Below are 23587 nucleotides of genomic sequence, written 5' to 3' on the forward strand. Positions count from 1 at the left end.
ATTTGTTGCAGCAGGTTGGTTTTTCTTGGCAATTTGCAGCTACGTACTGAATTGTCACCTTCCTAATTATTCTGGAAGAGCTGAAAGGGTCACGGCACACAGTACAATCTCTCTCAACTGTCAGGCAGAAGGTGATGTTTGTAGGTTATTATAGCTCTTCAGGGCCATTAGCTCTGATGTGCAGGATTGGGTTCATGGGGAGAAGCAGATAAACTGGTTGCTGTATTCTTCCACTGGAGTAAATGTGAGAAGTTCAGTTGCTGCTCATTTTAAATACAAACATATACTTTTTACTCATACTTGCCAAAAGGATGACTTTTCTTTCCTGTGTCATACTAACAGGGGTTGTTTTTCCTCACACATACCTTTAAGGAGTTGTACAATATACTTGCACATGTATCCATGTGCTAATTTAAGTAAAGGGAATTTAAAATTTTTCTTCCTTTAAAAAGGAAAATCATATAAAAAAGTTTTGTGAATTCAGAATCAAGTGCCAGCATTAAGGTTTTTTTTGTAGTTGTTGTCTCTTCTTTGACTTAAATCTCCTCCTTCTCACAAAAACAACAACAAAAAAAAGGTAGAGTTTTCTTAGTAGGTATTGCTGGTTTTGATTAAGAACTCAAAGTCTACCTGAATTCTAGTTTCATTTTTTTTTTTTCTTTAGATGCTTTCACCAATTTACTACAAATGCTTCAGCAATAGTTACATTTTAAAACCCCAAACTTGTGATAAAACTCTTGTGTGATTCAGGGAAACTGCTGTGAGTTTGATTGCCCGCCCCCCATTAAACCTTGTGGTTTGAGATGTTGAATAGAAAACATTTTGATAACCCAGGATTACCCCTGTGTCTCTCCATCTTCCTGAAAAGATAGCCTAGAGGTACTGGATTTTTTTAGGTAGTGAAGCTAAAGGAATAAATATTCTCCTCATAAGAGTAAAGAATAGCCGATTGCATACTTTTTCCAAGAAAGGAATAAAGCCATTTGCTAGCAACTGAAATATGGAATCCCTAATTCTACGGGGTATTTAACAAGATAGTTTAATTTTTAATTTATTTTTTTTTTTATTCTGAAGAAGCTGCTGGGCTTTGAAGTGAGTACTTCCTAAAAGCACTGACTTTTCAAAAATAATGAACTGTCCACTCAACTAATCTTTTTAGGACTCGGGAGTTAACAATGGGAGGATGATGTTAGAAATAATCAAAGATACTAGCATTAAAATTGACTGAAGAAAAATACTATGCTTTTCTTTCTCAGAAATAAGAGCAGCCTGATGTATTGTTCATCATGTGTGTTATGGAACTATTATTCACTACACAGGTGCATCACTATTAATACCCAATATTTCAGGTGTTTTGATTTGTTGTATTATCAAGAAGACAGATCCTCTGCTGGTGTAAGCCGGTGGAGTTCAGCTGTGCTAAATCAAGAAATGCTGATTTATGTTACTTAGGGAAATGGAAAAGTGGTTGAATTGGAAAAGTGGTTGAATTCTTTCAAAGGATGGAGATTTGCATTTGTTCCGTTTTCCCACTCTGAAGATGGTGTTGCTCGTCACTGCTAAAATGCTTACTGCTCTTCAGTCTTTCTGTCATTCTTCCTTAAACGTGCCATTGTGTGATCCATGATCAGAACAACCAAACAGTCTTGATTTCTTCTGCTGCTTCTGGCCCTCACTGAGCTTCTAGAGATTGCAAACAGCAATATTGTTTGCTTTGGAAAGCTGTCTTCTGAAAAGAATTGGAGTTACCTTTCTTTAATTCTAGATGTCTGGTTAACAACAGATAACTTCTGCAGAACTAGAGAGAACTGGGGAGAGGGGAGGAGAGAAAAAAGTGCCTTTCCTTCCCCATGGTGGACAAAAGTTTTCTTCTGTTTCCCAGATAGATATTCCAGACACATGTTTCACCATTGGGAAAAAATGCATGAGTCCCTCTTAGGGGCATTAAACAACAACATTGTTTGGACATTCATATTACTGTACTCAGGTTGCTTTTGGTACTTGTGCCCTGGCAGGTATTAAGATAGGACAGAAAACCTTCAAATGAGTATTTTTGCAATGTATTATAAAATACAAACTATTTACTGTAGGGGAAGTGTTAATCAATTAATATATACTTTACTGAATTAATATAGCTTTTGGATAGTTCAGCCCCTTTCAGCCTAAAAAGAGGCTGAATTATAATGAACGTATATACATAGTGTGAACTTTCATAGAAGTAGTATCTTCAAACACTGAACAGTAAGAACCTATGTGTTAAAAAAAAAAAGACATACAAGTTACTTTTTGCAGGTTTATGAGCAACATCATGAAAGCTCAGTTTTGCGTCTCCTGAACCCACAGACTATGTTTAGAGAATAACAGAAGTCAGAGTTTGGCCCCTTTTTTTAAATCTCTCTACTCATATTTGTAGTACTTACTAAAAGAGACCATGGATTGTTTTGGTCATGCTGTGAATCTTGCTGAGATGAAAGTTTGTTTTCAAACTTAGTAAATATGCCCTTCCATAAAGTTCACAGTGCACAAATATGATATAATAAAAAGGAAGCTAAATATGTGTGATTCCCCTTTGAAAGCAGGAGCATTCCCATCTGAACATAATTTTCAGAATTTACATCATACCATGTCTTAAGAAAAAAAAGAAATTACCGGTACAAAGTCTGTAGTTAAGAAACATTTGCTCAAATATGTCAGCTCAGCTGATTGATAGAATGTGTTAGTGCATTTAAGAAAACTGTTTTCCAATTTAAAATAAGCTTGGGGTTTTGTTTGTTGTTTTTTTTTCCTGTGCTCAACTCTTGCTGGTCCCATTGTAATGAAACATTAAAATCCCACTGAAAGGGAGCAAAGTTAGGAAAATGCAAAGATCTTATGAAATACCACTTCTGACCTTTAGTAAACAAAAGTTATTTAAGGAAGACCCAAAGATCTCCCCCAAACCTCCTAATGTAAAAAGCAATGTTCCACCAGATTTTATTTAACTGGATGTCAGTTGTTTCACCCTAGGAATCTGATAGGGTTAACATTTTGCAACAAGTCACAATCTACTTTGGGCTTACCTTATTTATAGTTTAGGTTAGGTAACTAGGTTAGTAATTCAGGGTGATTTTATTCAGTGACTTATAACAAAATTCTTATCCATAAGTTTGTTACCCAAAAGGGTATAGCGTTCTGTTACAAAATTAAAGACTGTTCTTATTCATAATTCAAGTTATTTCAATAATATGAATAACATTTCATGAAGTTCAGTTTTGGTTTTTTGGGGGGGTTCCATTGAACAATGAATTAAATCTGCTTCTTTGCTACCTAAGGAAATTGGGAAGATTTATGAGAATACAGGTATGGACTCCTATTTCTGCACTAATTAAGCTCTTATGTTATTGATAGTATGTGGAAGGCCAGCTGTAGAGGCAATCTTTATCAGCTTTCCATGTCCTTTAAGGTCTCCTTGGAAGGGAACTTTTTTGTATGTTACTTGTAGCTACATTTTGCAAAGTGACTAGTGTGTGCTGAAGGATCTGCCTTTTCTTCTAGAATGTAATGATCTTGATATTTGGAAAATATTATTCTCTGTGTTAGTTATGATGACACATGGTGACAGTTGCTAAACTAAGAACACCAGTAAATCGGTTACTGAATTCTACAGATTCTGTAGATGATGTGTATACTGCTTGAGTGACAGTGATAACTCTGATGGAAGTACGTGTGGACTTAAAATGAGCATTGCTTATGGATTGCAGGATAGCACAGGCTTTGGTGCCATGTGATAAAAAATGTTTTCCGTATGGATTTCAGGTCTTAGATACTTACATGTTCCTTATTCCTGTGATACCTGTGCAGCTCAAAACATACCTCCCTCAGAAATTCCTAAGAGGTAGGAAACTTCTGTTATGCCTGTTATGATAGGTGAGAAACCCAAAGTTGGAAGAGACAGTGATTTGTCCAAGGTAACATAGCTACTCTGTGGGAGGAAGCAACTGAAGCAGTGTCCTAACTTTTGGCACGTTCTTCCTCCTTAGTCACCTCTGTTTTACTTCATTTTGCCTAGAAAAGAGAAGAAGAGGAGAGACAAAAGGGCGAAGAACAAATAAGGCAGCAGGAAGAAATCCGAGCAAAAGAGTTGTATCTGAGCCTCAAGCAAGCTCAGCAGCATAGTCAACACAGTGACGATGACCAGGAGTGGGAAGAACAGTGTGAGTAAAATTACCTTCACAGGATTAATGTATTTCTAAAAGCAAATAAAAAGAGACCTGTAGAATGGAAAAAGGAGTTGCCAAAAATCTCTTCTACCTAGAGCAATACTAAATGCTATGTTATTTTGCAGGAATTTACCAGCTCGACCTTACAAAAAGAAGTTACTGTGAGTTTACCAATTTCACATTTCTTTCTGAGTAAGAATCCATGTCAATGCCTTATAGAAAATTTTTTGTGTACAATGACTGAGATAATTAATTTTTGTCTAATGTAATTAATTAACAGTTTTGGCTTAGTAATAATAATTCTGGACACAGTTATTTCAACCGCTTGTCCTCAGCTATCTCTGAAGAGGTAAAATCTGTCTTCATCTGTATTTTAATTACTTCCATATGGTGATGGGGTCAAGCTATGGTAGCAGCACTGAAACTCACTTAATTTCAAAAGATTACAGTAAATAATACTTAGATTGTTGCCCTGAAAAAAATCCATATGATGATGATCTCCCTCTATGGAGGTGCTCTTCCTTTTTAGCCACCCTGAAATTCTTTATTAATATCATCATTGGGATTAATTTAAAAAAAAAATTAGTGATTTTTAAAAGCCTATAAGGAACAGAACAAATATATTACTATATATATGTATACACACATACTGTAGGTGAGTAAACTTCCACATTACGAGTAAATAAGACTTAATAGGTTATTGTGAATAAAATGTACGTCTCCTCCATCTGGAGCCTATTGTATAGTTGGCTTTAGAAGTAGGAAATTTGTTTGCAATAAGAATTGTGCATTTTTGTTGGGGGAAGAATATTTTTTGCTTCCCACATCTATACTGATCTGATTACTCTGCAGAAAAAGGAAATGTAATGATTGGAAAGTTTTAGCTCATGTGGGGTTATTGTATTAATTATATATGACACAATGGTTCATCAACTGATACTAGAAATGGAGTTTTAGGGAGCTGATAGTCAGTATGTGTTACATGAAATACCTCATGAAGTAGGAAAAAAAAATTGCTCTAGTGTTACTTATTTCCTGACAGAAGTAGAAAAAATGTTTCAAAATATGCAATGAGTTTGGTTTATGGTTTTAGTCATCACTTCAGGAGTTCCTGAAGACTAATTACTGAAGTCCTATTACCTGGAATTGATGTGATAGTGAATCATTCTGTACAACATGAATTAAATCTGTATAAGATACACTGGTGCCATTTTCCAAGCTCATAGCAGGCTATGCTCATTTTTGACCAATAAAACTGCTGTATATTACACTGTCAATAAAGAGAAGGTAATTATTTTCTGGAGAATTATCTAAATCCTGGTGTATGTGTTTATTCAGAAAGGAAAACTAGCTTTCTGTATTTTGGGTGTTTAAGAGCAGAACGAGTTAGGGAAAAAAAAGCCCTTTAGTTTTGTAGAAAATGAGGCATCGTCAATTAGCATCAGCTGGTAACCTAGCAGAGAGGATGGTATTATGTACTTTAGCATTTCTTTGATGATAGATAAAGAAAGAAAATATATCTGCAACCACATTATTAAAAAAAAAAAAATACAGCCTATCTTTACACTGAAAATGGCAATAAAACAAAATACTATAAACATTACTAAAACCAGCAATCATTTTCTTACTATTGCATTAAAGAGGTAACTGAGGTTTTAAATTGTTGTCTCAGTTTTCTCAAGGAATGCTGGTTGTTCAGGGACAGATACTAGAAATGCAATAGAGGAATTGTGGGAGAAGGCAGAGAGGAAAAGAATAAGCTATGAAAGGTTTTGACTATGATTTCTGTAATGGCATTCTTGGTCTGTCAAAACACTTTCAACTGCATCATATGCTGATAGATATAATCTACCACAAGTATTTTTTCTTGTGTAACCTTTGGAGTGTTCTGTATGCTCTGAAGGAACTCTGTCGCCTCCAGTCTGTGTCCCTCAATACCTATAGACCTGTTTGCTTGTGGTCAAAAGGGTGACTGACTGCAGCTCACAGGATTTCAAGCTATCCAGCCTGGTCACCAGTAATAGTGCTGCACGGGCAAAAGAAAAGCTCAGCACCTTCTAGCTGGCGGCACCACAGCTGGGTTTTGCAGCATACTATAAATTCTGTGCTGCCAGAGTTTATGTTGTTATCAGTAATTGATTTAGCATTAAACTAACTGCAGACTAATGACTAGAGTGTATCACATCCTTGTTTATCCTCTTATGCTTATCTCAGTGTCTCAATTTATCCCAGTTGGTTTGAGGGCTTAGAACTGTGTTCCATTAGCAAATGAGTGTGACAACTTAAGATATGAAGATGCAGTGTTTAGTGCCTTATCTGAAACCAGTTCCTGGCTGGTTTAGACTATGCCATCAGACTTTGCATTTGAGCTTCCTGAGGAATGTTAACATCTTCCGTTTCCTTAACTTTGCTGCAGAAGCCAGAACCTCCAGCAGACAGGCAATAATGAAACTTTGGAAGTGGGAACACCTGAAATTGCTATGGAATGAACTAGTAGCTCAGGTTCACCAGATTTTTCACTTTGGATTTCAGTTCCAGGTTCCTTTTTATGGTAATCCTTTAATTTTGTCTTCAAATATTCCTTTGGGACACCGAGAGGAAATTTAGTCCAGTTAGGCAAAGGTATCCACTTGTCATCTTTTCTAACCAATAAATAAATGCATGAGCCCATAAAAGAATCACAAGCAGATGTAATATTAACATCTTTTGTCTCTACACACCTGCAATGGAAACCATATTGCCCATTAGGAACAAGGCCAGGCTCCTTTGTGTCTTACCTCCTTGAAGTCAGCCCTCCATATTCAGCAGTGCTGGGGGGTCAGTACTGAAGAGGAGCAGCAGTGCTAGAGCAGCTATTGTGGAGAGCAAATTGAGCAATGATATTGATGACACTACTAATTTATTTAGTAGATGGAATTTAGAATGTGATGAGAATTCATCTCTTCTCATCACATTATCCCTCAGCTGTTTATTGCCAAGGCAATAAACGAAGTGTTGCTAATATTAGTTTCTGTTGTTCGGTTCAGTTTGCTTCTGCTGTTTGCCTGATTGTGCCAAATAACAATAAAAGCCCATATAACCACTGTGTTAATTGAAATACATCGTTTTGGTGATTTTTAATATACTAAATGAAGAATGTAGAATAACTTGAGAAATCAGTACTAAAAGAAAAAAAATGGTGTTTTAAGAGCAATTATATGCTTTGATTTCATATAAAGGATATATGTCGGGGTATTTTAGAGGACAGTTAGTTGTGAGTTAATATGTGGAGCAAGTATATTGGTTGGCAAATGAGAAGATGAATAGTGGAAAGACTGATTAAGAGTCCACTGTTCAAAGCTCTTACTCTTTGAAACTGAGAAGTGAGAACTAAGGCTAAGCTTGAATAGAGGAGTGTATATATTCTGTTTAGTTTTGGACCTTTCTATGGGCTGTTCCATTTTGTTAGGTTTCTAGAGTATTCAATAAACAATACCCTATATCACAGTCTCTAAGTGTGACCTCTCTCTGTGAGAGCAGAAAAGGAATCTGCAAAAGATAGTAGGAAAAACTGTAGCATAAATATTCGTCTGATTGAATATTGCAAAAGGCATTCTGTTAGTACACTTACGAACCCCTGCAAACTGCATCAAGCAGTGAAGTGCTCAGACACCAGTAAAAATGTAAACAGAGTCGAGTGACCAGATCTATTCTTATGCCTTTCCCTAAGCACCCACTTTTGGTCTCTGTTGGAAGTAGGATACCAGGCTGACTCATTATAGCTTCTTTTATATTGCTAAATTTTTATCTTCTACAAACTTTGTCTATGAATTTATTTTTGTCTGGATTTTAAAGGAATTTATGTTCATTTGGTACTTATCTTCCACAGAAATTCAAGTGAGTGAGTTTATTGGCAGGAACATTTGATAAAATGCTGGATTTTAAAGTGAGTAATCCCCAGTTTGGCTATGCATTAGCTAAGCAAGTGCTCAACCTTAAGTATGTGATCACTGAACTTCAATAGGTCTCAGAGTGTGTTGTTGAATAGGGATGGCATTATTCACATGCTTTCAGATAAGAAGATTGCTGAACTGGAGCCATATTGCAGAGTATTTGTGGGAAATTATTTTCCAATTAGGAAATGAAAAAACACCGTGTGATTTGTATGTGCACTCAGAAAATTTGAAGATTGAATTTTATCTATTAAGTAGTCATTTTGAATTGCTCATAAACAAGCTTCCAAGAATTATTAACAAGCGTAAAGCTGAAACAAAATAATTTAAAAATGAGGATGCATATTCATGGCACATGTTTTTTTTTCTGCTTTCACATAGCTCTGACTGTAACTCACAGCTCTTCAAAAGCACAAAACAGATTATACAAAATGGAGAGTTCCTAGTCTTTCACAAATGATGTGATCACGTTCAGTTGCAGCACATCATGAATTAATCCTCATCTGTATCAAAAGATTTGGTATTAGAACTTTACCAGGACTGCTAATAGGGATTTCCCAATCCTAAGTGAAAATATAAAAGGCAATCTTGTATTGTCACTCAAAAGACAACTTAGGTTAGCATAGAGGAATAACAGGTTCTTGTAAACTGTTCAAGGTAAACAAGGCAAACTCAAATTAAGACCTAGAGGATCATAAGAGCTATTGCATACATGAGCTTTGTGGTTTCTTCTTTGTTGTTAGAGTATGTTCACACTGCAGGTCATGTACACATGTCCAAGCTGGCTTTAAACTATTTATTTCTAGTAATGATAACTGTGTAATCATGACAGCACAGACCTCAGTCTGGATATTTTTACCATTTTTCCAGGAGGGTTTGGTAGCCCATTTTTGGCCTGCAGCCACAGTCACATTGGCACCTAACCTATATAAACAGCTCAGGCATTTCTACACAAGTTACAGTGCCATCAGGGCAGAAGTGTGCTTAATTTTACAAGTGCTGAAGGAGGATGTACATGTTGTTATGATCACCAACACCTGAAGAGAATACTAGTAGTGGAGATGGACTTCATGGGAACTGGTTGAACTGTAGATTTCCTGCAAGCTTGACGAATCAATCAAATTCCTCATTTCCCAGACTTGTCAGTCCTGACATTATTCTGTAATATGAAAGGAAGATGAAGAAAATGTGAATTATTATTTGTAGTAATTCTTGATGCTAGGTATATGGACCTATGGTGATGATTTTTAAGGATGGAAGACATTATTCAGATATCTAGTCTCCCTATGGAAAACACTGATTATTGAATTTAATGCTTTGCACAGGGGTCATGCCAGAAGTACATTTACTGTAAAAGGGTAGCCAGTCAAGAAAAGTAATCTGTTCCTGCTTAAGACAGTACTAGAAGTCCTGACTACTTTTGCTCTCTTATCGTGAGGAAGGCTATGATGTGTCCTGAAATACAAGTAATGCAGAATTTGTGGCTTCTTTGATCTCAGAATATTTGTGCTACACTTGATCCAGATATAAAGTTCTTATTTCTAGGGACATAGTTCAGAGTCAGAGAGAAATATTAATTAAATCCTATTGTAAGAAAAACTTGCTGCAGAAATATGTCCAGATTTACCTTCAGACTTTGAGTGACTTTCCCAGGATATATAAATTTGTAGGAGGTATCGGTAAGGGAGGACAGTTCATGTGACACACATCATCTTGTCTGGAGTGTAAAGGGAAAACTTTGTACATTCCTGACCACAATGGCTGAATGAGTCTTTATCCACAATACTCTTTCCAGTCACCAAAACCAGTTATTGGTGCCAGTGACTTTGGTTATTTGTCTGATACAAAATCCCTTGACCAGTCAGACAGTTTTAAAAGCAACTTGGCGTAACATAGCACCACAGATCCACAGTAGGAGCTGTACTAGGGAATTCCTAAAGATAGAGGAATGTGAGGAAAGAGAAGAAGGTTTCTGGGAATAATTATAAGGAATGGGACAGGGAGAAAATCAGGACTCCAGTAACAAAAAAAAAAAAAAGGTTAAGAGACCCTATGCGTCCCTATGGTCAATGATACAATTCTTCAGATACCTCAGTTGGGAAATTTCAATAAAAATTCTTCACAATGTGAAAGAGATGCCTGCATATGTATATATATATAAAATTTATATGCATGCATTTAGGCATCTCTGGCATGCAGCCTTCCCTATCCCGACATATATACAGACACATATACACATCTATGGATATATACAAATATGTAAACATATATACATATATGTGGATGGATAGGGAAGGCTTCATGTCATACAGCCTTTCAGAAAGTTTTCTGAATGTTAATATTTGACAGTTGCAAACTATGCTACCTCTCACCATTGTTTTGTGGTAAGAAATATTAAAATTTGGTACAGGTTGGGAAAATGTGATCCACGTCACTGGCTTCTAATGGTATAGATTTATTAGCTAGCACAAATACAGTAGCAGTGTCTGTTGAAAAGACTTATCTATTGCTGAGGAAAGTGGGGCATGAAGATACCTTGCCTTTTTTCATTACCAGGCAGCCTGTACATCAGTAGAAAAGAATCCCAGAAAGCTCCAGACATTCTGCCCTCGATATGTATACTGTGATTGTGACAAACAGTGACTGGTTTCTAAATGTCTTACCAAGCTGCATTACACTCATCTTCCTTGCTGTCTCTTGAGTTGTTGCAAGCACAAAGTCCATATTTGAAGCAGCCGTTCCTGAGTGGCTTTACAAAGGACAAATCACAGAATTTTTGTAACTAATATACTTGACCCATTGAAACAGTATATTTAGATGACATTATCATGCTTAAAAATTACCTGGAGGATAATAGTAAAACATGTTACTCACATTATCTGTGCTGTACAGTTGTTTGTTACTGCATTTAGCTAAAACTGCAGGGTATGTAGTTAAATGAAACCGAATTCCTGCCAGTTGTATACATATGAAGCATCTATGACTTGTTTTTTTACGCTGTCTTAATGAGCTTTTAGTCCTGTATATCTTTCTACTTACGATAATATTATATAACTCTAAACTTAAAGGTCTTTTCTCTTTCCCTTATTTGCCCAGAGGGTTTTATTTCATTTCATTTTGCTTTGAGTGCTTTTATTTCTTAATTTCATTAAACTTTTTCATAATTTGGACGAATCCATTTATACCTCTGCTTACTTTAAATCAGGAGTGTAAACCAGTGGCATGAAAACAACTTAATAAAATGCAGCTGTCTGGTTTTGTATCATGCATTTGTAGTCACAGGTACGATCACAGTAGAGTAAGAAATGTGTGCACTTTATGAATTGAGTATGATCTAAGCCAAGATAGTCATGGCAGGATTGATAATTGCTACTGGAGGCAATAGCTTGCTTCTTTAATATTTGCTTCACTGGATGTTAAAGGTTTGTTTTGCACTGGAATAATTTGCCTGCCTGAAGTTATTTGTGTCTCAGAAAAATCGTCAAAATGGGGCTTGAGGCACCAGAAAAGAGCTGATAGATTATGAATATTTGCAGTACAATTCTTGGTGCATTTAAGTTATACCATTTTGAAGACAGGATTGTTAGTACATTAGTTTTAAAATGAAGAAGCTTTAGTGAAAGATGCCTGACCTGCAGTGGCCAGAGGAGCAGTCTCATTTCAGGTTATGGAAATATGTAACTCCTTGGTCAGTGCCATTGATAGGTATGTATTAAATTTTCCAGTACAGATTCTGGTTCTTTATATGCAATTTCAGAGACTCATGTGTGAGACAACCCCGTCCATAGCATCAGCATGCCCTTTCCAATGGCTGCTAAGTTCTCCATTGTTACTGGAACCATTTTTAGACTGCAATTTTCAAGATGGAGACTTGTGTGATTTTAAGTACCACAACAAAGATAGCATCTGCCTTTCAGAAAGAAAGCAACATTAGCAACAAAAAGTGTGACCTACATGTTAGTTTTTATAATTGTAAGTTTCGGGAGTAGCTCCTGCAGTTCTAGTTATGTGCATAGTTGCAGAGAATTCTGTTAAACACAGACTTAATTTTAAGCAGTAGTTAACATTCCCTCTTGAAACATAAAACTTGGTGCACTGCCAGTGGAAAAGATGTCCTCAAGCAGAATTTCTCTTATTACAGCCAAAGCAAGTTTCAGATGTAATCGCAGTATGTAGAGGCTCAGTTATTGCCAGTGATCGATTCATTGATAGCTCAAGTCTGGCACATGTCATCTAGTGCTGGGCCTGTATTTGAAGCACCAGGGAAGCCATCCAGTTAGCTATCTCTTTGATAGTGCGTTGTCATTTATACGTTCTTAAAATCGGGTCATATAAGGAATAAAGATAGTAAGTTGTTGTATAAGGAAGGGGGTAAATGGCTGTTTGTATTTCTAAAGTCTCTCCTCCCCACCCTTCCCATTCATTCCACCCAGTGCGCCGCTCCAAAGCTGCAGATGAGGAAAGGAGCCACAAAGCACGCAGGGCCCGGGATGAATACCGACGACAATCCTTGCGTGCCATCCAGAAGGGAAGAGTGGCTGGCCTGAGTAATTTGTTCCAGGGGACAAGCCTGAATAACTATCAGGAGATAAAACTGAACAACAATAGTGCAAGTCCTTTGCTGTCTCTCTCTGCAGCATCCAGGTTGGTTTGTACAGGAGTGACTTTGAAATAGTTTTCTGTTGAATTGCTCCCTTTCCAATCCCGACCGTTTCAACAACCTCTTCAGTTGCTGGAGATTCTCAGTCTTGCTCTTTCATGACGACCAGAAAAAGAATGTTTAAAGAAAAATGAAAACAGATTGAATACTTAATATAAACTAAATGCCATTTATTTTTCAGACAGATTTCTTAGAGTTCACAGAGAGAGAGATGGGTCCTTCAAAAGTCAATATTAGATTACTATGCAAGGCTGTGATATGGAGAAATCAAACAGACAAATTCTTAGGCAAGTCTTAAGCCTCAAGCTTAAAACTGCCTGCTGCATAACAGCCGTTTGAAACATTTTACAGAGAGCTGTCATACTCCTAAGTTTCAGGGGTTTTATGTTTTATTTTCAGGCAAAATCAAGTGTCTTTGGTGTTTATTAATCTTTCATCTGATTATTTAGGGAGTGCCATGAATTGTAGAAGAGGAAAAGAATCCAAACTGGCAGATGGGTGATAGAAAGTTGAGTAGTCACTCTACTATTTTCCTGGTTATTTCTTATACCATTAATTTGGTTTCATGTGGTGATAAAGGCCATGTAAGCACTGGCAGGGTAGTAGCATTAAATGCTAAAAAAGAATAATAAACCCAACAGCCAATATCCAGGCTCAGAAAGGAAAAAGCCCCATTACATTGTTTTTCTTTACCAGTCAGTGTGGCACCAGAGAGAATTAGTCCCTCATTGTTTGGAAATGTGTTCTGCTTTGACAAGTTCTTTGCTCTACTGTGTTGAGACACAGAAGCTCTCCCGTAACAGCAGACAAAACTCCCAGTTTGAGGAGGAATCAGACTTTCACTCTCAGAGAGAGCAGGATCTTTAAAGTTGCCATCAAATCAACTTGTCAAAGGAATTCTCTCATTATTTTTCCAAACTACTTAAACTCTTCTTCAAATTGAAGTAATAAAAACACTAATAAAAGTGGCAGATTTTGAAAAAGATGGTCCATAAATTTGAGCTGAAGTTCTGAGCTTCTGAGGTGAGGTTATTTATGCTAGAATTTGGTGGTGCTAGACGTGATCCTTTTCAAAAAGGGCCTGAAAAAAAGCTGAAAAATATTCTGATCATTATCCAGCTCACCTTCAATACTATTTATCTGTTTCTAAGCTATGTCTATACTACAAAAAAACAGGCAGTATTTATTTTTCTGATCTCTTAAGGCTCCTTTTTGCCTGTCCATGACTTGATTGTGAAGTTATCAAGAAAAAATGAAAGTTGCTTTAAACATGTGCTTTAATAGTGATTATACATAAATATATATATAATTCAACTTCTCATACCCAACACTGGTATGGTAAAGCAGGAGCAGATGTGTATCTAGAATTTTACTTTGCCAGTGACCTAGGAGGTCAAGGAAGAGATGCACAGTATGTTGTTATTTACCACTAGTGTGAGACAGATTTTTTGCCTCAAGGGAATGTGGGTGCAGTGTTATGTCTCTAAGTTTTTCAGCATGAAGCATAGCTCCTGTAGTTTTTACCTTGCCTTGCCTTTTCTTTCAAAAGTCACATGAAAATAGTATTCTTTTATTTTTACTTGAGATCTCTCTTTCTTATAATTTCTATATAGTTTAGAAAGCTTCCATTTAATTTTTTTCCTACTGTCTTTCTTATTTTGCTGAGTGTTCTCTTCCCAATGAAACTCTTTGGCACACTTACTCACTTTTATCCTTTTTCCTACTGTGTTGTTTTGGTTTTGTTTTTTTTTTTTACTTTTTTGGTTGTATTTCTTTCTTCCTGCCCCTACAGGACAAGCTCGACTACAGTAGCTGTATAGAAACAGACACAGTAATTTTGAGATTTGGCCCAGGGCAGAAAAAAATCTGGATTTGACAAGTTTTTCAAATATAAACTGAATTAGAGAGAAATGAGTTAAGAAATGAGAATGGATTGTAGGGCCCTGGAACTTAAATGCTTTTTTGTTTCTGATATTGAAACAATTAAATATTTGAAAATATTCAAAAACAGAAATAAGAAACACATATGTAGTTTGGTTTTTTTAACATGTGTCTATAACTGAATATCACTTTTTCCCCTCATGTTTGTATCTTCAAATTTTATGATGAATATTGGTCAGATCTACTCACACACGTTTGTTTAATTTAGCAATAACTATTACATTCACTGCTGGCTTCATCACTTGATATCAACAGAATCAATCACTAGTTTTAGTAACAGACGTGCTGAAAGGGGGACTCAGTTGCATATCATCGAGCAGACAGCATCTATCTTTTTGCTTTTATTCCTTTCTAAAGTGCACTTTGCTGTTATGAATTGCAGAACCTTGATTGGTTTTGAGGGTGCTTGATTATCTCACAAATTAGTTTAATGCTGTTTGGTGACTTCTGAGCTGACATTCTAATTATAGTAGTAGTTCTCCGTTACATTGTCTAGAAATATACAACATTAACTGGCAGCTCCATGGCAGGTGGAGTACGAAAGCTAGAAGTATGTAGCCAGCTACTGTCCTGAGCACTGTGAGTGTATGTCTCACCAAATGAAAATGAAATTCTAGTACAAGTAGACATACCCACACTAGCCTTCATCCTATTTATCTGAAGAAGAACAGCTATGAAGATTTTATAATTTGTGCTAACAGTTTAAGCACCCAGAAACCCATGGGATTTCAAAGTGTACAGAAATCCATTGTAAAACCTCCCTTTTACTACTGTTATCAGGGTAAATGATATTGTATGCTTAATTGGAATGCAGTCATGCTTTGATTTGATATGGTATACCGTAGTCCTTATTTGGGGTAGCTGGATGGATTTTCCACGTATTTTACCTGATTTGCCTCCTACTAGCTAAAATAGTCTAAAAGCATAGAAAGTAGTAGAAACAGTAAGGGAGTCTGGCAAGTAGAGAATGCAAAGGGAACATAAGAGTTTAAACAAAACGTTCCCTCTATCATGCTCAGTGGTTTGGATACACAATCTATTATAGCTGATTCTGATTTAGAATTTCTTGTCAGTGAGAAGGACTATACTCTAAGCAAAAAAATAAACTTTGCTTGTCAAGATGTACCTTGGAATAAAAACAAGGTGGAAGAGGAAAGCTGACTGAAATGTCCATTGCAGCTTTTGTGGTAAATTGTTTTTCAATATACGTTCTGTGCTTAAGAAAATGCTTAAGATTCCATTGCAAATGTAAAATCAAAATACTCTGGTTTCTGTAAAAACTCAGAATAGTTTTAACAAAGTTAAAAAAAAGTTAAAATTTTTCAGTGAGCTATACTGCACAGCAGCTACACTGACCATTTTGTAGCTGCATGTTTTGTAAATATATAAAAGAGAGATTAATATTTACATTGTCCCTTGCTTTCATACACTGCTAATTCTTTGTATGACTCTTTTCTGTAATTACTTGCCTTTCAATGCAGTAACATCTGGGAGCGTCCTTCTAGACCCTTTTCCCGAGATGTCATCATTCGCTGGTTCAAAGAAGAGCAGATCCCTCGACGTGCTGGGTTTGAGAGGAACACGAACAGGATTGCTCAATGGTTTCATGGTAATACATTGATCCTTCATTTCTTATATAATAGAGCTGTAAGCATACATTCAGGAAATAAATCTTGCCAGCTTTCATCACAAAAAGGAACGTCTGCTGACACTGTGAAATCTAGTGCCTGTTAAAACAACGTTTTTGCATCATTCATCTTAATAGCATATTTTCCTGTTTTCTGATTAAGTAGACTAATTTGTGACTCATATCACTGAGTTTTTTTCAGGAATATTTTGGCCAGTATATACTTGCTGTAAAATAGCGAGCCAAGCAGGAGGAATGAGACCAAGATAGGGTGAGGAGGACTCCAAAATAAACTGGCAAATACCGTAGTGATATGGTATGAGGATCACTGACATTCAAGTTTTTGCTTTACCTGATTTGCAAGAAGGACTTGAACCTGCATCTATTTAATCCCTGTTGTACTTTCTAGGTGGGAGTACCATTTTTTCTTTCTCACTTTCTTTTGCAAACAAAAATTATTGAAAGATCTTGATTTTTCTTAGGAAGACTTGGAAGTGTATAATTTTAGGCAGTTTTCATGAAACAGGAAAAAAAATTTCTGTACAGATCCATAATTTGCTGTCATACCTGCTGGAGTTCCTAGCATCTCAGAGGATTTTTTGCTCTGTATAGCATTTGCTATGCAGCTGAGTCTTTGATATCAAATTCACAGGTAAGACATCTTATTTTCATAGGTATAAGCAATGATCTTTATATTTGTTATACGCAAACATGGACAAAAAGAATCCTGGCTTAATAGCTGACATAATTGAGGGAGTGGAAAGACTTTAAAGTTAAATCTCAATACTTTTTCATTGCTGCTTTTGGTGAGTCTGGTATTTCTTTGTTCAAAGCACTAAGCTCTGACCTTGATCCTATTTTCATGATTCTCTAAGCATAAGATGAAGATGTGTGGGTGTTCTAAGCTGAACCAGGCAAGGAAGATTTCTGAACAAGTTTAGTCTTTCATATATTTCAGAATTTTTTTTATGATACGCAAATCCTTATGTGTTAAAAGACATCAGCAAGCTGCTGTTTTCATTGGCTTAATTAGTCAAAGACACTGAAGTCAGTCATGAATAGCTTGCAAATGCTACATACTTCCATTTCTAATGAACAATGATGCAGACAGGGTTTTTTGTTTTCTTACAAAAGACATTTGGTGTGGTTTCTTTCTGAGACTCAAACTGATTAAAATTTCATCTGTGGACATTTTTAAAAAATATTTTCAACCATGATCTTTCTGTGTGGTCTAATGGTAAATGTTTTCCCTGCTTGTGGGAAGTTCACATCCATATAAATTGACATGAGCAGTTATGAACATAATTCATGCCTTAAGTTAAGAAGGCATCTGGGCTTGAGCTACTACCTGTGCAGTTGTTCTACTGACTTCAGTGGCTTTTGGATTATCTGTTAATCACTGCTAGAACTGAGGAATTAATGATCTTTCTTTAGTTTCTCAGATCATGTTGTTCATATCTTAAGAAACTGTGACTATCCAATGACATTTATAAAAGTGAGCAGAGTACCTCATTTGTCCTCCTCCCACTCAAGGAGCCTGACAAAGATAATTAACATAGATTCCCAGCACAGAGCTCAGTGGTTTTCTTTGCAGAGATCCACACAAATGCTGCTTTGGTACATATTTGCTGTGTTAGCTCCTTTAGCTTCTGCAGCTCTGGTCAGATTCATCGTAATCTCAGCACAACTCAGCTGCCTTGTAACTCTTCTGGAGTGGTGGAAGCTAAACATCAGGTTGTTACAGATGTAGCAGTCAATGTTTTGTAGTGTTATGTAGTGTCTAATCTACATTTTGTAATGTAGACAAATTTGAGGAAAAATAAACAAACAAACAAGAGCAAAATATTAGAAAGTATTAACATACTTTAACTTCTTTTTTTCCAGAAAAAAAACCCTTCTTCATTGAATTGCCCTCCAATTCGGGGGCAGGTGGGAAGGGGAAGGCAACCAAAAACTTTTGATCCAACCAAAAATCTTTTTTCTATTCTTTATTTACTTCTTATTAAAATAAAGATTGTGACTTCTATTGTATAGTCCTATTTAGGATCTTCTGTGTGTTGTTGTTTTGTATTGTATTCAGGGAACCAGGACATATATATACATTTTTTCTGTATGAACAAAAATACAGCAGAATGTATCTGGCTTGTATAAGAAATTGGCAATACAAATGAAAGCCATTCTGCAAAGCCCAGAATTATGGCTAACCACTTGAGTCAATGGGACAATAATATGATCATCATTTGGATAGGTGGATGTTTCTGTGGAAAGGACTGCTGCCTAGTATTTAATGTTATCTAGTATTATGATGACAGGTTCTTAAAACCTCAAACATCTCTCAAAACAGGTATAATCAGGTCCTTCACACCCTTGAACAACTTCTGTATTTTCTTATATCCCAGTTTTGGACCCTACCATGGGAGCATAATATTCTGCCTCACATTAAAGGCTTTTTGAATGCAATGCACTGAGAGCTATTACAGCAGTACTGAAAAAGTAGATATCAGTTTGTTACAGAATTGCATGTTTCTGCCAAGGTCAATAGACCTTTGCTTACCTGCTATGACTGTCAGGTTGTTCAGTTTTTTAGCTAAAGTTAGGCGTTAGCTGATTCACTGTCTTCAAATTGTGCTATGGACATACGATATTTTGTAATTATGCAGAGACGAAGGTTTGAGACAGATGTGTTTGGCTAAAATAACAAAGTCCAAATAATAATGCAAAAATGTCTTTACCCTCATATATTTGGCATATTTCCCACATTAAGTCATCAAACTGATCTGGATTCTGTTTTAAAATATATATTGTCTAGTGCATTTTCATGATATGCGAAACAGGGTAACATACAGCATACTTAATGTACCTGAAGTTTTCCTTTTGTCTTCATTTGAAGAATCACTACAAAATGTTTCATTTGAAGTGGAGTGGTAAAATCTGTAGTAAAGAAAAGTCTTTTCAAATCTGAGTATTTCCTTCCTTATTCACAAAAAGTTACTTCTTAAATGAATATCATCTTCAACTTCATCCATCTCTATTTGTCTCTTGGAATTATCATGTTATCTGCACTTCACTAATATGTTTTTAGCTCATTTTGAATAGGCTTTTCTGTTTTCTTGATTGAAATAATTACCACGTTAAAGATACAAACTGTAATGTTCAGCTGAATTTTGGATGTAAATTCTATTATTTTTGCTATGTTTGAATAATAGATCCTTGCAAAAAACTGGATCATTCACCCCTTCAATAAAGGATAACTTTTTTTAAAATTTGTAAAGAAAAAAATGTTATTTTAAAATATCTCTTTTAAAAAGTTATTTATAACTTAAAGCCATCTTTAAGCCCCTCAGAAACCATAACATTAGATGATCTTTAATTCATTTGGGTTGGGAAGCAATGAACCTTTTTTTTCAAACTGGCTTATGCTCACTTAGTGGCCACAGTGCAATGATACTCAGTTCTCAAACTGCTAAAATAAAGGAGAATCAGAGCAAGCGATTAAGGTGTCACTGAGACTATCCTGGGATATAAGGTAATTGGTGTCTAAATCTTTTGTACAAAAACCAGCTGTTTCTTTTGTATTGTTTAATAGTTGCCTTAGGTTTGAGTGAAAAGAATTATGCCTTCAATTTTTTGACTATGAAAACTAAGAAATTGGTCTAAATTTAGTTAAAGGTAAATTCTCATCATTTTGATAACCAAGAAGTTAATAATCATATTCAGATTTCTTACCTGCTAATTGAAGAATATGGGCAGGTGAATCTAACTTACAAGGCCATCCTAATGTTGTATCAAGATCTATGAAACTTTTTGTAAAGCTGAATTCAGAACATGCTTTGCCAAGATCTCAGTTGCTGCTACACTTTGAAAGCTGGGAAGTAATTTGGTGTCTAGGATGGGAGGTCTGTCTCTCAAAAGGGCTAGAAAGGGAGACACGCTCTTTCTTTTGGCCAAATTTAGCTTTGGACTCAAATTTTCTTTTCGAACCTCTGTGCGACCCGTGCCAAGTAAAGAGAAAGTTACCAGCCTTCCCTATATGTTGAAGAGTTTTGCCAAACTCTGTCACAGTCATTAGCAAATTGTAGTTTTCAGTTTACTACAGACATAAGACACTGGGAATAGAATTCCATATGGCAACAAAACTAGAGGCCTCTTCCTTCCGTAAGTATTTAACAAAAGGATGCTGGTGGCTGAGACAGATAATATTGCCATTTGTTTGCTCTGTCTTTCATTTGTCCTTTAACCTTTCTCTTTTGCCTGAAATCTGTTTCAGCATTATTTTTTTTCCATTCCCACTGGTTTGTCAGCTATTATTTTTGATATTTTTTTAACTTCGGATATTAGACTTTTTGCTCTCACATATTCTGTTCAGCATTTGGTTATTTTCCATTCAGAACACAGGAGTGTTGCTGTTTGCAGGAGGGCTGATCTCTAAATATTTCCCCAGCTTTAGTTGAGACCAATGTTTTAGGATTGTTGATGTTTTTTATCCATGATATAAAAGGGATCTCTCAGATGTATAGCAAGGATAATACAGTACGAGAAAATGAGGAATTTATTCATTGCCAGTCTGTGAGATGGCTGTATGCATGTTTGCTAGGCATCTACTGCAGCACTATCTGATCTCTACTTGCCTTCAGGTTGAAAGGAAAGTTCAGAGGCTTATATCACAGATCTGGAAACATGAGGTAGTTGCCCTAAAGATTGTACCTTTAAAATGTAATTGCAGTAGCATGGTTCCTATTGTGCAGAACTATTTTATCGAGGCAAATCAGCATGGCAGTGCAGTTACTCGTTAAGGGAGTGGCAAGCTGCGAAGCAGCTGATCAGAGCAAGTTGAAGAAGCTGAGTAATCCTTGAGGTCAGGGCAGCCAGGGAAGACAATTTTCAGTTTAACAGGATCATGTTGCAAATGTTTATAGATCAAGGTATAATTTCAGGTGGCTAATATTGTTTTCAGGAAGAAACTTGTTTTCAAGAGGAAAATCTAGCAGACCTAAATAGTGACTGGTTCTGCAAATCAGATGCTCTTAGTAAAGGATTCAAGACTTAATATTTCTGAAAGTCTACTAATTTTGAGTCCTTGAACAGCAGCAGCAAAACTGGCCATATTGGTAGAGCTGAACTGTGGGAAACATAGCTTATAAAATATAGCTTGTATAGTAATATTTTCTAAGGGACACAGAAATTGCAGTGGTTTGAAAAACATCTAACAGTGAATACAGTTTGCTGCTTCAAACATAAAAGCACACTTTTTCTTCTGCTTTTGAAGAAGAACCTTCCAATCATTCATAAATGCATGTTAGGAAGATGTAAAGCAAGTGTTGTAAATCCAGCAAAAGTACAGCCTTCTTGATGTTAATGTTCTATTTTCTAATTGACTGCTTTATCGTTATGTAGCTTTTACTTCTCTCTGAGAAAGTGCACAGATAGATTCTCTGCTTAAATAAACTGAGCCCCCTCCCAGGGGTCTGGGATTTTTTTTCACTTCTAGAATTGTTGTTGATAGGGTACTTTGTTAGGAAGAAGATACAAGATCTTGTTAAAAATCTCCTGAATTCACTGAGGGCTTTTCCACTGTCTTCCACAGGTCTTGAAAGACGCATCCAAAAAATAGCTATATGCAAAGCTTGCTATCTAAAACATCCTGTGATTGGGAAACACCTGGAATGGAATCAGAGAATTCTTGACTTGAATGATAAAAATAGCTAAAATAAAAGTTGACAATTACAACGTACCTGTTATCTTGCACACATTTGCAGGACAGCTCTGGGTCTCTAATTTATGCAAGTAAATGAAGAAGGGGAAGTGTGAGATTAAAAAACAGTTACAGAATATAAAAATTTATTTTGAACGACTGTCTGGGAAAGATTAAAAAAAAGACGACTTTCGAGATGATAGATTTAGAAGAGACTATGTCTACTCCCTTTATCAAAAAGGTAGATTTCTGTTTTCTACTCTGCCAGCCTGTTCTCAAAGAGAGAGGGCTGACACAGTTGTGAACAGCAGTTCAAATGTCTGTAGACTTTGTGGCTTAGGACTGCTGCAGGGATACACCCAGGTCAAGACAGGCTGATAGTTATTGCCACCTGGATGATTTTTTGTAAAACAAGTGATGCCACAGTCATTTAGTATTAAACACCATTCCTAATCTGTGTGAATTTCTCCAAAAACGTCGTTAGGAATGAGTGTTACCTTTGCTGAGAATCTTGGCAGAAAGGACAGATATGGAATAAGTTTGGACACCAAATGACGCTCTCATCATGTAACCCTACATTAGAAAATGGGTTGAGATATACTGTTAGGCCTGAGTGGAGAGGCATGCACTGCTGTCACTCCCGTTGTCCCTGTTCTGTGCTTAAACAGAGCACATTAGTTTCCAAGGCTGCTTAGTCCCATGCTTTTCATCACTGCTGAATTCAGACACAGAGATGAATGTGATTCCTATCACGGTGGTTACGCAGGATGAATGAAAGCCCTCTGTTGTATTAGGTAAAGGGGTTGCTAAACACTGAAGGAGACAAGTCAGGCTGGAAAATCTCTGTCTAGCATTTGAAGGACTGATGATAGGCTCACTCTGGTTTTATACCGTGGCCTTTAAATAGTAATAATACTGTAATTTTACTTTACTTTGAAAAATTATAAAGCAGTAATGTTTATAACATACACATACAGATTTTATTGGGGCACTATACGTGAACCAGTTTGTCCTTGCACTTTTATATAAATCCTCTATATGGATGGTTTTACACATAGTTATTAGAGCCATGATCATCAGTTTACTTGCTGTGAGATGGAACGCTGGTTTTTATATTTCCAGAACATATTCCTATCAAACATCTACTGGACATTCTGATAATATTTTTCAAAGATAGTGCAGTATTTGGAGTAAGCAGTTAGATCCTTTGGTTGATTCTGGTACTTGACTATGGATGTCTCAAGTCAAGTCAGACCCATAACATATGACAAAACCCAAATACTTCATCAGCTCTAATTCAGTTCTCAGCTTCTTCCTTAAGAAACGAGAGGTGTTTTGCTGTTTTCTAAGAAATAAGGTGATCCTTCATATACTAAGTCATTCTACTTAGGTCATAATGATTGTTTCAGTCTGTTAGTTCTTTTGAAGGCTTTGAAATTGTTTTTCTAGTGCCATTACAGTGCCAAAGTGTCTACGCAGACAGGTTATTAGCAAACAAAATAAATGTTTTAGACTCATGGCTCCCCTTGGAAGGGA

At 36.2% G+C, this 23587-nt stretch overlaps 1 protein-coding gene across 1 annotated transcript in view; it reads left to right on the forward strand.

Moving 5' to 3' along the window:
* Positions 1 to 23587, forward strand: part of SH2D4B (SH2 domain containing 4B) — a 65778-nt gene that overhangs the window by 20368 nt on the left and 21823 nt on the right. Inside the window, exons 4-6 of the mRNA XM_010567848.1 lie at positions 4049 to 4193; positions 12565 to 12775; positions 16214 to 16341. Coding sequence (XP_010566150.1) covers positions 4049 to 4193; positions 12565 to 12775; positions 16214 to 16341 — 484 coding nt within the window. The remainder of the gene's footprint in view (positions 1 to 4048; positions 4194 to 12564; positions 12776 to 16213; positions 16342 to 23587) is intronic.

This window comes from Haliaeetus leucocephalus, unplaced genomic scaffold, assembly GCF_000737465.1.
Source record: "Haliaeetus leucocephalus isolate CR32 unplaced genomic scaffold, Haliaeetus_leucocephalus-4.0 Scaffold229, whole genome shotgun sequence".
Lineage (NCBI taxonomy): Eukaryota > Metazoa > Chordata > Aves > Accipitriformes > Accipitridae > Haliaeetus > Haliaeetus leucocephalus.